General features: G+C 39.1%; 1 protein-coding gene across 1 annotated transcript; it reads right to left on the bottom strand.

Annotated features, from left to right (window-relative positions):
* Nucleotides 1-647: 647 nt before the first annotated feature.
* calm3 (calmodulin 3) lies at nt 648-12,241 on the bottom strand. The gene is made up of 6 exons (XM_023961391.1): nt 12,030-12,241; nt 5,326-5,356; nt 4,180-4,323; nt 3,832-3,938; nt 3,081-3,216; nt 648-2,441 (listed from the first exon to the last, which is right to left on the bottom strand). The coding sequence occupies exons 1-6, from the start codon at nt 12,030-12,032 to the stop codon at nt 2,413-2,415; spliced, it is 450 nt and encodes a 149-aa protein (XP_023817159.1). The 5' UTR covers nt 12,033-12,241; the 3' UTR covers nt 648-2,412.
* Between the last annotated feature and the right edge of the window lie 1,318 nt (nt 12,242-13,559).

Genomic DNA, 13,559 nt, shown 5'->3' with positions numbered 1-13,559 from the left:
GCATACAGCTACCCAGTCATGGGGATTCAGCCTGGAGTGTAAACGTGGGGAACTGTTGTCTTGCTTGATGATGCAGTTTCACAAATCCATCCTTTAGTGTGGCTCAATCACAAAGCTCTGCAGAATTACTTATTCCTAAAATCATAAGTAATGGAATGGCTTGACGCTTTACCTTTTCCTAAATAACCTACCTTGTCGTTTGGGATCAACTTTGGAACACTTTTCTCCAGGTGGAGTGAACCTCTCTAGCCTGCAGCTTTGACCACATCTGGCTGTTACACTTGTTTAACTCGTTCACTTTTTTACATCGTGAAAAGGACACAAACATCCTGACAGTCAGATTTAAGGGCCCGGATAAAGTCTCATTCTATTAGCTCTTGATATTGCCAGTCAGCGATACGGCTCATTTGGGTTTAGTGGACTACCTCGGCTTCTTGTAACAATCTCTTGAGCCGCTAAAAATAGCTTGTGCCTGGGATAGTTCCTCCAGTGTCGGGCTGGGGTGACCTGCGCTGACCCAGTCTATGGCTGCATGGATGAGATTAAAGCTCCAACACAGGGACACTTGCTGGGGAGAGAGGAATTTCAGAATGTGTTTGCAACTATAGCCACTGTTCCACTTAAAGAAGAGTCAGAAAATATGCAGATGAAAGCTCAGTCAATTTATTGATTTATGGAAAATATATCACATCTTTACAACTGTGACATTCCTTCAGATAGTAATTAATAGTCAATTTTCAATTAACTTCCAAACGCCTGACATCCGGAAATGCCTGAAAGCAACATTTAACGTTCACCGTTTTGCAAAAAGAGAAAAAGAAAAAAGAAATTCAGCTAACCTGCCTCTTTGACTCAATAGTCAGCAAAGCTCAACACTGTTGCACATTTAACTCCGCCCCCTCCATAAAGTTCCACAATGAGCCAAACTAAAGTCCAGCCACCTTTCAAAAGTAGCTTTAGTGAATATACAATATATTTAATCTGTTCAATAAAACAGCAAGCAGACTTAAGTTTATTCACTGAACTACAAACTGAAGATTACACACCAACAAAGACAGGAAATGAGTCAGACACATTGTTATAGCAGCAGTTACAGTGACATTTGGTATTTCTTTTTTTTTTTTTTTTATCTTTTAGCACTACGTTATTTAATTCTCCAACATCCATATAGTTTATATCAAAGTGCAAATATGCTCCAAATGCATCATTTTGTTATATTATGCAGATTTATTATTTTCTGAACTACAAGACTTGCAGGAAGTTCGAGGCGTTTGGCACATTTCAAAACTGAAGGGGGAAAAAAAACATGTCACAGGTGATTTACTACAACATTAAGCAATGCAAACTTTACAATACACTATTATATATATATATATTTATATTTATATATATAGTCATATTTTGCGACTTGTTCGCTGTGGCGACCCCTGATGGGAGAAGCCGAAAGAGGAAGAAGGAGTCATATTTTGTAACCAAAATTTGTCATCAATACATTAATATTTGAAAACATTTAAAAAGCATTACACCAATATTGTCTTATATCTGATTGCAGAACTAATGTATCAACTGCAGTTTTACTCAACTGCCTGAAGTGTTTTTTTCTCTCACAATAACCAACCTGAAGCAGCACAACACTCTCCTGTATCCAAACAGAGCTGTTGGCTGTTCAAAGCCTTTGACAAAACTTCATCCCACCTGGGAGAAAACCTCCATCACATCAGCCTGATTTATCTCTGAACCTTTTCGAGGTATAAAAACACTCACCTCCAGCCAAGCACCAATGAACACCCTATATCTCAACTAATTGCTCTTGCAATGATTAAAAGTGACACACATTTTACACATTTATAGATATATGTTTATGTACGTGCCTCCCAGCGGGAACACGGTCTGACCGCCACCTCAGACGGGATCAGAGCGTCCCTGTTGTCACAAGAGATGGTCACAGAAAGGGTGCATGCAAGAGGAGTACTGGATTTAATAATTACAGAGTCACCACGGGTGCAAGACATTTTTCGTTGCTGAGAGGATTAACTGGAAAGATTTTTTTTTTTTTTAAACCACCAACTTTCCTAAGCCAACTGTATCCCGACTGCTGTCCCTTCTGCCTTTTCAGTGTTGCTCTTTCCTCTAGATTAATCAGGGCTGGTTGACTCACAGAACCATGGTCTGATGGTGGAGGGCTTTGCCTTCTTAAATGTTGCCCCTTAACTTCTATAGGGATTATACTGTTGGTGTTAACTAAACAGAGACCTTAGAAGTAGTTGGATGCACTGAAGCACAAATCGCAAAATCCTACAGATTAGTGATCTTGGGGGTTTGTTTACCGTTTGATTATTGTTCTTTTTTTTTTTTAATCTTAAAGACAAATCTCAAGAGGACAAGTAACACAGAGAAAGATCGGAGCTCTCTTCACTTGGCAGTCATCATCTGGACAAACTCTGTAGAAAGGAGAAAAAACACAAATAAATTGTGGACAATAATAACCTTACAGATGAAGTTAGGTGAACTCAAAACAGGTGGAGGATAAATAAATATGTTGTTGAAGAAAAAATAGCATATCTGCCCGTGTTCAGATGTTTCTGAGTGAGAGCTCCAAACAGCATGCACCTATGATTGAATGATTTCTCCCACACACAGGAACTGAATATGACTCAGTGTAATACACAAGCTTTGTAACAAGAGGGTCAAGTAGATGTAAAACACCCCATAATATCCTAGTTCACTTTGAATTACGCTGCATATCTGCATGATGAGAGAAATAAAACGGCATGATTTCGCAATGCAAACAGTGTGTTCTGCTTTGTTTAGTCGGCCTCATTTTACACTCCGATTCAGTAATTACAGTTCCATTCAATGGGCTTCAAATACAGCTAAACACGGTCAGTTTAAAACACAAAACAGGTAAAAATTCCATCCAGAGTGAGACTTGGTTTCAGCAAACATTTAACAATAACAACACACATCTGAGGTAAGCAGTCTCAGTATAAAAAAAATAAATAAATGTGATTTCTGGTCACATTTTTAGGAGCTACAGGAGGAAGACTGCAGGCGAGCGGAATGCCAAAAAGAGAGCTCACCCTCATAGTTGACCTGACCATCTCCATCGATGTCAGCCTCACGGATCATCTCATCCACCTCCTCATCAGTGAGCTTCTCACCCAAGTTGGTCATAACGTGTCGTAGCTCAGCTGCGCTGATGTACCCGTTCCCATCCTGCACAGCAAATACACTTACAGCGCACGCCGAGGTCTTTACAATAGATTACGTTTTAGCGACTCTACATAAAAGGTTCCGAAAGAATTTACTTTTCCCATCACACCACATGTCAGCCCTGACGTTTACCCACTACTTCAGCTACCGACCCAAACACAGAGGCACAAAAAGACATTTTTACTCAAATTGAGATTGACTGCAAAGCTCTCAACATTTGTCTGCAGAGTCAAATGGGTTTCCCTGTTTTAAACCAAACCAGCAAAATACTGTTTAAAGATGTCATTTGTTGGTGAACCTGTAGAGTAATGAGTTTGGATGCAAAACGTTTCTTCACAGCAAAAGGCCTAAACAAAAAAGTCAAGTGCCCTCATAAAGCTACAAAAATAAAACACCTCTGTCAAAAAAATTACAATGGCAGAAACTTAAAGACAATGCAAGACAGTTTTTAAGACACAGCAGACAAATCTGCAAACAATCAAGGATTTGTTAGGTGAGAGAGAGAAACTAGAGCAGAACATTAGAGTTTAACAAAGATCAAAACTTTTAAATACAACAAATATGATTTGGACCGAAAAAAAATTGGTTTCTGTTCAGGTAAACTCAGTCTCAAAGTACCTTGTCAAAAACTCTGAAAGCTTCTCTGATTTCTTCTTCACTATCTGTATCCTTCATCTTTCTGGCCATCATCGTCAGGAACTCAGGGAAATCAATAGTCCCATTACCTACAAAGACAAAAGTTGGAACTAATTTAGTTCTCGCACGATTTAATAAGACAAATATAAACGGCCCAATTTATCTCAAATAAAATAGATAATGGCTCACTTTGCGGTCCGCTAGTTTCACCAAAACCTTTTCTATTGTTAGCAAAAAGGATATTTCTTATGTATGCGTAAGTTGAAATATCTAATGCCCAGTGTCCTGACAGGTGTGGGGGTCTTCTGATTTCGAGTTATGCTTTCTCACCATCAGCATCCACTTCATTGATCATGTCCTGCAACTCTGCCTCTGTGGGGTTCTGTCCCAGAGAGCGCATCACTGTCCCCAGCTCTTTGGTTGTAATTGTACCGTCGCCATCCTTGTCGAACAGCGAAAATGCTTCTTTAAACTCTGCACATCACAACAACAGCAGAACAGAGACAAACATGTGAGCTGGCGCTTTGCTCAGGTCTATTAAACACTGACAGTGAATTATTAAACCAGTGATTCCCAGCCCTGATCTTTAGAGCACACTGCCCCGCGTGTTTTCCATGTTACTAACTAGGCCTGCACAATATACCGCAAATTTATCGTTATCACGACATTAAGCTGTGCAATATGCATACCGCAAAAGACGGCGAAAATCGCAATAAATGTTTACCTTAAATGTGCCAAAACAAACTCATGGCAGCTTGAAATATTGAACAAATGAAACAAATCCCTTTATGCATTTAACCAATATGAAGGACCCGTTTACGTTGTTGATCAATCAGATGAGCCCTTTTATGTTTGATGTTTGCCTCCTATGTCGACGAGGGTCATTTGGAGTATAATTTTTAAACTGTTGCAGTGAAATGGAAATGATGTTTTTGGTTGTTTTGCTATTTGTTTATATACCGCGAATTATATCGTTATCGCAATATTAATCACCAATATCGCATATCGCGAGTTTTCCTCATATCGTGCAGCCCTATTACTAACAAATATCATGTCTGAGTAATAGCTCTCTATGTGTCAATAGAAGTCTATGGGGTTTTGGCTTATTGGAGCCAGCAGGTACTTCCAGTTTGGAAAACGAGGGAAGGGCTCACTTAGTCCAGTTCTCATATACAGTCAATGGATAAAACTAAAACGTTCCAAAACATCCAAATTAAAACTGAATTTTGAGATTTACATCTAATTTTAGAAATGTACCAAATTTGTATTTCCATCACGGATCTGATTTACAGCAAGGTAATCCCTGTGAATGCAGGTTTATGCTCTTATGCTAAGAATACAGAAATGGTGTATAAAAAGCAGCGAGAGCTCCATTTCCTTTGATCTCTAAGACACTTAGTTTAATTATTGATCAGTCATAAATGAATGAAAGATGAACGTCCTACTGGAGGTAAAAAAAAACTTGTACACACTCACCAGCAATCTGCTCTTCAGTCAGCTGATCCGCCTGTTAACAAAATTACAAAAACAAACTATTAATGATCACAGCCAGACATTTTCGAAAATGCATCTCGACTATTCCTAAGACTTGCATTAGTGATTCAAATGTACAGCACAGTAGTTCATGCATAATACAAAAGTAATTACTGAGACCGCACAGGAACAACAGCTTAACTGTATCTAAGGATTACAACTGTCAAAGAGACAAGGATCCAAATAGAAAGCTGACACAGTTACAAACAAACAAACAAACAAACAAAAAAGACCAAGCCTGTTAAAACCAATAAATAGCCTCACGGCAATAACCATTAGGCTATTGTCAAACAATAATATTGCCAAATCTGATTACAAATATTAGGACAATCCCGGATAAAAATCAAACTTCCTGCAGCTCTAATGACAAACGCCTGCAGCAGGCTTCACTGACAACAAAAGCTAAACTAATCAGGCAAGGCAAATTTGCTAAAGACAAATTTATTCAAAACACAGTGTTGGCCGCATGCAGCAGCAAGGCTTCCAACACTTGACCAAACCAAAACCATGTTTGGATCCATAGGGAGAAAGTTATTTACACTCAGTGCTTTTTAATTGCTAAGTACACAGGAACATTATTAAGAAAAAAATAAAAGAGCAGAAAATAAGTGGATTAACATAATTTGAGATATTACACCAAGTCTATTCTTTCAAAAAGATCTGACCCATTCTGCCCTGCATGTGAGGTCCAATCTAATTCAATGAACATGCCCACCCCTCAGGCTAAGAAAATGTGATGAGGGATTGATATAAATACACTACAGCCTGAAATACACATGCCTACTATAATTAGTGCGACATGAACACGGTCGCAAATGTAGCACAAAGAATATCACAGAAATTAACACCTTTAAATCTAATTAGGAGTTTATTTCATGATAAATGCAGTAAAATGAGGAAACTATCTTATCTATCATAATAATAGCTAGTTAGGGCATGTAGGCTTATAACTACTTCAAATAAAAAATAAAGATCTGAAACGTCTAAGGGCTGGATAATTCATACATCAAAGTAAGGAAAAACCCTGTTTCCATTGTCATATATGCCTTGCATATGATGCAAAAATATAGTATTGTTTAAAAAAAATTTGCCTACTCAAAACCAAAGTAATGTCAATGAACATTTCTTCAGACTTAAGGTAATGCCGTACGTTCTTCAGGTCTGCTTTATCACATTTAATGAGTCACTAACCTGGCTGGGGTGGGAAACCAGGAAGAAAGAACAAGAAAAAAGGAAGACAACACAATCTACTTTGCTTAATATCAGTTTTGGGCAAACATGTTTTCTTTAAAACAACAGTTTGAGCAATATTACACAGAACTTACATCACAATTTTCTAATGTTTCTATAATATTAATCCCAAAGCAGACCATTTCATTTATCCATAAAGGAATTAGAAAACAAATTATTAACAGGAATTTTTACAAAGCTTTCTTTAGACACAAGTGTACACTTTAAAATAATGTGTCAACTATTTTCTTGCTTGCGTTTCTGGGTTAAAGTAACTGGTCTTTCCTTACAAAAGGTTAACAATACAACATATTTAACTAAGTGCAGGCAACCAAAGCATCCCAGCCTCTCCAGTTATTCAAAGCTTTTGCATTTGCCCTTTTGTCTGTGACTGTTTAAAAATATTAAAGAACAGCTAACAGGTCACCAGCTGAGGTCAACCAGATGCCACAGGTTGAGAACCACACGCATCATTCTCACCTATTCAAACTGCACTTAGAAACTGACCTTAATCAAGAGTTGGGCAGCTTCTAATTGTTACTAATGCAAAGCACGATTTAGCTTATATCAGGTTCTGCAGTCCTTTTGTGTTGTGTTCTTTTGTGTTGAAACAAAAACATTGAGTAGAAGTGCACCGCTCGATGTCTCATTGCCATATTCATACACACGATTAGAATATTTTCCAACTACTCTGTTGTACAATCCTGTTTTGTTTCATGAGTACTCCAGCAGTGCTTGTTTGAGGGATTTGTCCCACTTACAACTTTAACTTCCTCTAACTATGCACTAACAATGTATTGCTTAAAGCTTTGAAACTAATTAAGACACAAAAAAATCAGTTTAACATTTTTAAATTATGGTCTGCTTAACCATAATTAAAACTTTCGGATTATCTAGGTTGCTCTGTCAAACAGTGGTGTTCTACTGCTTTCACTCTCTAGCAGCATGTGACAAAGTCGTGTATACTGTGGGGCTAAAAAGTGGTCTGCAAGTAATCCAGGAAATCACATTTTAGGATTTTCAGAAATTGTATTTGCGTAACGGTACAGAAAATACTTAGAGAGCAAAAGTTCACTTCAACACTGAAATGTAGCCCTGGTTAACAATGACAGAGTTCGTCTCATTTCCTGCAGATCTTTACCAGATTGGAAAACACTGTAGCTGCTATTTTGGTCCATTCTTCCTCTCAGATCTGCTCAGGAGCTGTGATGTTTGGAGGCTTTAGGAATGCAACATAGATTTTCAACTCCCCTTGAAGATTCTGCATTGGATTAAGGTCCAGAGACTGACTAGGCCACTCCAGAACCTAGCCACTGCTTTTTGAGCGTTGTGTTTGAGATCATTGTCATGCTGTTTCTTTCTCACCAGGTGAGATCTTGCATGAAGCCCCAGATCATCAGTGATCTTGTATTTCTTCCATTTCCTAATAATTGCTCCAACAGCTGATGCCGTCTCATCGAGCTGCTTGCTTGTTGTAGATCCATTCATCCCAGTTTTGTTCAGGTGAACAATCCCATCCCTGGTGTCCTTAGACAGCTCTTTGGTCTTGGTGGTGAGGTTGCAGTCTTAAGGCCCGTACATACCGGGACGAATATTCGCCAGGCGTTATTCGCCAGCGTTTTTCGCCACGTCTTTTGTGTTCACACCCAGGCGATTTTCGCTGACGATGAGCCGAGCGAACATGCAATTTCATTCCCTGACATTAGATGGCGCTTAATGTAAACAGAAATACTCCTGTACACAAGGTGGCGCTGCGCAACTTTACGCTTCTTAAAGTCGCTTTTCACTCAGAAGAAGAGAGCAAGTATTTACGCGTTTGTCAGAATAATACAAAGAAAACATGAATATTTCAAGCACCAGTAGCTCCAACTGGTACTTGGTAAGGGGATATTTTAGAATGTCCGTCATTATTTCTTTGCGGCAGTGTAGACGCTACTTGGCGTCTATCTTCTTCGCCGGTATGTGTGCTCAGCAAGGCAGTTTTGTGTTTGAGCGCCCCCAAGTTGTGTTTTACTGTAACTTCAGAAGCTCCAGACACGTGTGCAAAAGCGCCATTCTCATTGGTCGAATAGATTTCGACGCGACGTGTCGAAAAAAAAAACGAACCCGAGGCTTTTTTTTTTTTTGACGCTTTGGCGCTTGGCGTTTTTTTCGCGTCGGTGTGCACACTCTCGTTGGTGCCCTTTGTTTAGTCACGAGGCGTTAAACGTCGGCGAAAATCGCCGGCGAAATTCGTCCCGGTGTGAACGGGCCTTTAGGCTGAATCAGAATTCTTCCCCTATCCCTCCTCTTCTCCCTATCCCACTAATTTTTGGGGCATTTGGAGGGATTGGGGTGTCCGAAATACTTTTTAGAAGGGAAAACCCTTGCGGCGGAGGGATACAGAGCCCTCCGCCGAGAGGGTAATCCGCGTTGTGCTGTGCCAGAGGAGAAACGCGAGTGCTGGCAGCTACCTGATAAGTTGGATGACCGGCGACTATTGATTACGTCATTGAGTAGAAGTGATGTCCAAATTAGGGGACACTAGTTTTCTATGGTTGTGTCCGAATTCCCACCCTAACCCATACCTACTAAAAAAACTATATAGTGCAGCACTATGTAGCGCCATGAATTTTAAAAGCAATTCGGACAAGGGATGGGTATCGTTAAGGTTTTAACAGTACTACAACTCTTATTGATACTGCTTATCGATGCAGTATTTTAACAATACTCTTATCGATACTTTTTAATAAATAAATAATTAAAAACATGAAGTGTTTTATTTCCCATTTATCCAACAACATTGTTGTTTTAACAAAACATTTTACTTTATAGGTGACATGATGGAAATAAATTCATTCTGATGCAGACTCCTTTCTATTATTTTTTTTCTTTAAATCCAGTAAACTCAATAAATTATATTAATTTCATGGATGAAAACTATTTTTTATTAGGAAGCAGTTGTTTTTTTGCGGGTCTGGAATCATAAGCGGTGAGTCTCAGCCCCGCCCCTGCCTCTCTACCTGTTCGTCGTTTTCCCCTGCGTGCAACCCCCCCCCCCCCCCCTCCAGCGTGTTCTACACAGACAGTGCAACATATGGTCATCGTAGCAGCAAGGTGACAGGATAGATAGTAGGGGCGCCCTAACGCAAATTTAATTAATTTAACGCTGAAATGGGTGGTCTTAGTCTAGGGGGATAAAAGGATTTGTTTTGTGATCAATACAGACTAAGAGTTTCTGCTTTATTTTTATTTTTTCGGATTCTGGTGTGCCGCGGGACTTTTGTCAAGGTTAAAGTGTGCCGTGGCTCAAAAAAGATCGCCACCGACTGTCTTTCCAGAAAAACTTTCCATCCCATTACAGACTCTGGTCGGCGCTCACAGCTGCAGACACGCCCCCACCGCGCATTCACGCTGATGTCTTCTTCCTGCCCGCTTGTACTACCTGACCATCCCTAATTCGGACACAACGCTCACTACTTTTTTTTTTTTTAAACGGCGGATATGACGTCATTGATTTCATGAAGTTAAAATCGAAATAAAATGAACATTTTGCGACGATTATTTATAATCCCCATGTCTTCTGAAGATAATAACGTTGATGGTTTATCAAAAAAATAAATTTAAATACTCTTTTTGGTAAAAAATGTTCCGATGCAATGCATTGTGGTTTATATTCGCCGATCTAGTGAGCATCGATGCACATTCGTTTTTCGCAGAGACTTCTGGGAAATTTCAAGGGCACTCGACTTGGGAATTGTAGATTCGGACAGCACTACAAAATGGCAAACGCACTATATAGTACACTATGTAGGGGTTAGGGTGGGAATTCGGACATACTCTATAACTCTCCATTTGGAGGGCTAAATGTGGCGGTATGGAGAAGCCGTAGGGGTAGGAGAAAAATTCAGAGTCGGCCCTATTGCTTAAGGGTGTGACCAGCTCAAAACAGGTGTCATTACCACAGGTAACAAGTGGAGGAAAGAAGAGTTTCTTATACAAATATAGTAACAGGTCTATGGGGAACAGAATTATTGCTCGTTTGTATTGGGATTAATGCTTATTTACTACTACTTTATACAATTATATTCTTTAAAGATCATAAAATGTGATTTCCTGAATCGTTCTTCCTAAATTAGCAGTTTAAAAACACATACCTACAAACCGCACAGCCCTTAAAAGATCTCCAATTCATACGATGCCAGTTTGATGGGAGCCAAACTGTTGCCAATAAGTGTTGAAAATAAGAGATAGATTATGTCTAAAGCAGTGCATTTCTGGGGTTGTTCAAGATATCCAAATTATATATAATCCAAGCCTTTTCAGCATTGCACTAAAGTGCAGGGCCCTATGAAGCATGTTTGTTTCCCTAAAAATGCATTAGCAAACCAGACCAGCCTCTTAACATGGAGATTACAGGCGTTACATAAAGATTAGAAATAAAAAAGTAAATGCAGGAGTGGAACAATGGCACAAGTCCATAAACCTCAAATTATTGAGGGTGCATTGCAGCTCCTGTCAGCCTACTGCACCAAGCATGTTTTGGTTCAATGCGGGGGGAAGGGAGACGCGAAAGGAGGGGTGGCAAAGAGGATCATTCAGCAGAAGCAGAATGCGGTCGAGCTGTTGTGGCGCAATACGTAACAGAGGAGATGCTGTCATGAAGTTCCAGCGTGAAAACGATGCGAGTTCATCATCAAACCGAATCAAATGTGACAGATAAGTGTGGGTAGAGACGCGGAGCAGCCTGCTACCTGTGAGCAGTATTCTTATGTAATCGAGGATGGCAGCGATCACAACCTTTTCTTGCTTGTTCTTGCGCATGTCAAACTACATCCAGACTGCCTTGCTGATGAGCCTGCGAGAGGTGCTGCATTAGCTTTCATGATGTGGAATGACAAAACGCTTGTTGTTAACAAGTCATTTAGTCGATGCCTTCCTGAGAGATTAACAACATGGGTTCCAGGATTCACACTCACTGGACGGTCTATTTTTGCCAGCACCCCTTTCAACACACCCACGCCCACATTCGAGTTCCAGCCCAAGACGAGAATGCTGCAAATATTAACCTTAACGTTACGAGTTACGACGAATCAAGCAAACATCGAATTTCACACAACGAATATCATGTGCATTCGTCTGTGTAAGCAAGTCCGTTTTTTTTCCTCTGCGCAGCAACCAACTACGAAGAAAAAAGCGTTTCTCCAGCCTAACGGAGAACAATTAAGATATTAGCACAAAAATGCAATTGACTAGCTGCAAACTGGACGTTCCGGAAATATCAGACAAGCCTTAAAACATTTAATATGTTAAATAGCACAAGGAAGAGCGACTTCAACGTGATATTGACCCTAAAAATCATATTTAGCCACGAGAAATGCGACATTACTATGCCTTTTTGCTAGGAATGCTAACCGCGGTGTTAGCATACTACTTACCATTATCCCGTTGTCGTTTCAGGCTCTTTAATGTTCAAAAAACAAACTTGTGCTGTTGCTGTTGAATTTCAAAGACTGCGAAGAATTTAAATTATACTGTTCTTTGCAAAGGACTGAGGAAATCTGTCTGAACTGGATCCTTGCACCGCTGACAGCCTGGAAACCTCAATCCAGCGAAGCCAACCTGTGGTTTGGTTCGACAACAGTGTATCCCTCCGCCAGTGGCCGTACACCTTTAATCCCTCTAATCAAATAAAACTAATAATAATAATAACAATAATAATAATTATAATTATTATAATAATAATAATAATGTAAATGAGTTCATGTAATTATTCATTAATGTTTTGATTTCCATTTGGACAATTTATTCACTTAAATACAAATGCAGATGTTCAAAAAAAAGGTAACCTGAAACCCTTTTATATAATATCAAAAATACAAATATGACAGAGTACAGTAAATTTGAAAAATAACAACACCAACACCCAAACAAACCACACACAAAATATAATACACTTGTTTTGATACAAATCAGATACAATTGAAAAAAAGGTTAAAACAGAGGCATCGTCTCACTTTTACTTAGCACAAGTTAATCTTATCTCTTCAAATATAAACTGCCACAGGCTAGAAAGAGATACCTAGTAGTGACATTGGCCACCTCCTTGGTGAATTGTTCTAATAACACAGTGATGTTTTTTTTAATTGTCAAGGTCTTCAGATTAAGGGCAAGAACCATGCTTTACCTACAAAAATTTGTGTACTGTGCTTAATTATGTCCTTACTTGTCCTAAATTCCTCCATGAGCATGTAACTGACCAATCATAAGGAGCACAGCTGTGTTGGCAGAAAATTCCTAATGATGACTCTACCAGTCAAACAGCCTTTTTATGATAGGCGTTGTTTAGGAAAGCAGCAAAGTTTCCAAGTCACTTTTTGGGAGTCAAACTCAAGTCATTCAGTTAAAATGACAGCATGGATGGAGATCTTTTGGACTGGACTGACCTAAGTCTGACTGACCTGTGTCAGTCCAGTCGTAAATAATAATTAGAAAACTTTTATAATTTCAGTCTTGGAGAAGCCATCTTTGTCATACTAAATTTTTGTTATAAAAGCAAGACCACACAGGGTTAAAGTCAGTTCATGCAATGTGTCACCTAATGTTCTTTCAGGTCCAGCTAGACAACAGACAGGTTTTACATATAAAAATGTAGGGGGGGGGGAATGTGAGTATGTAACCTTTGACCTCAAAGGTCTTGACTCATTGTTTGTTTCCGAATTCCTTCACTACTCATTTCATAGTCTACAATTCCAAAATCAAGTGCCTTAGAAATTTCCCAGACTCGTTGAAAAACCAGTGTACAACGATGCTCACTGTAGGGAAATATAGACCACAATGCATTGTATCTGAACAATTTTTGTGGGGAAAACCGAAAAATTCTAATTGATTTTCTTTAATAAACTATTCAAATTTCATCATTATAACACAGTGGATTCATAAATAGTCTTCGTAAAATGTTCACATTT

The sequence above is a fragment of the Oryzias latipes genome, chromosome 13 (assembly GCF_002234675.1).
Source record: "Oryzias latipes chromosome 13, ASM223467v1".
Taxonomy (NCBI): domain Eukaryota; kingdom Metazoa; phylum Chordata; class Actinopteri; order Beloniformes; family Adrianichthyidae; genus Oryzias; species Oryzias latipes.
The sequence above is the reverse complement of the archived record's forward strand: the minus strand, read 5'-3'. Positions and strand labels throughout refer to the sequence as shown.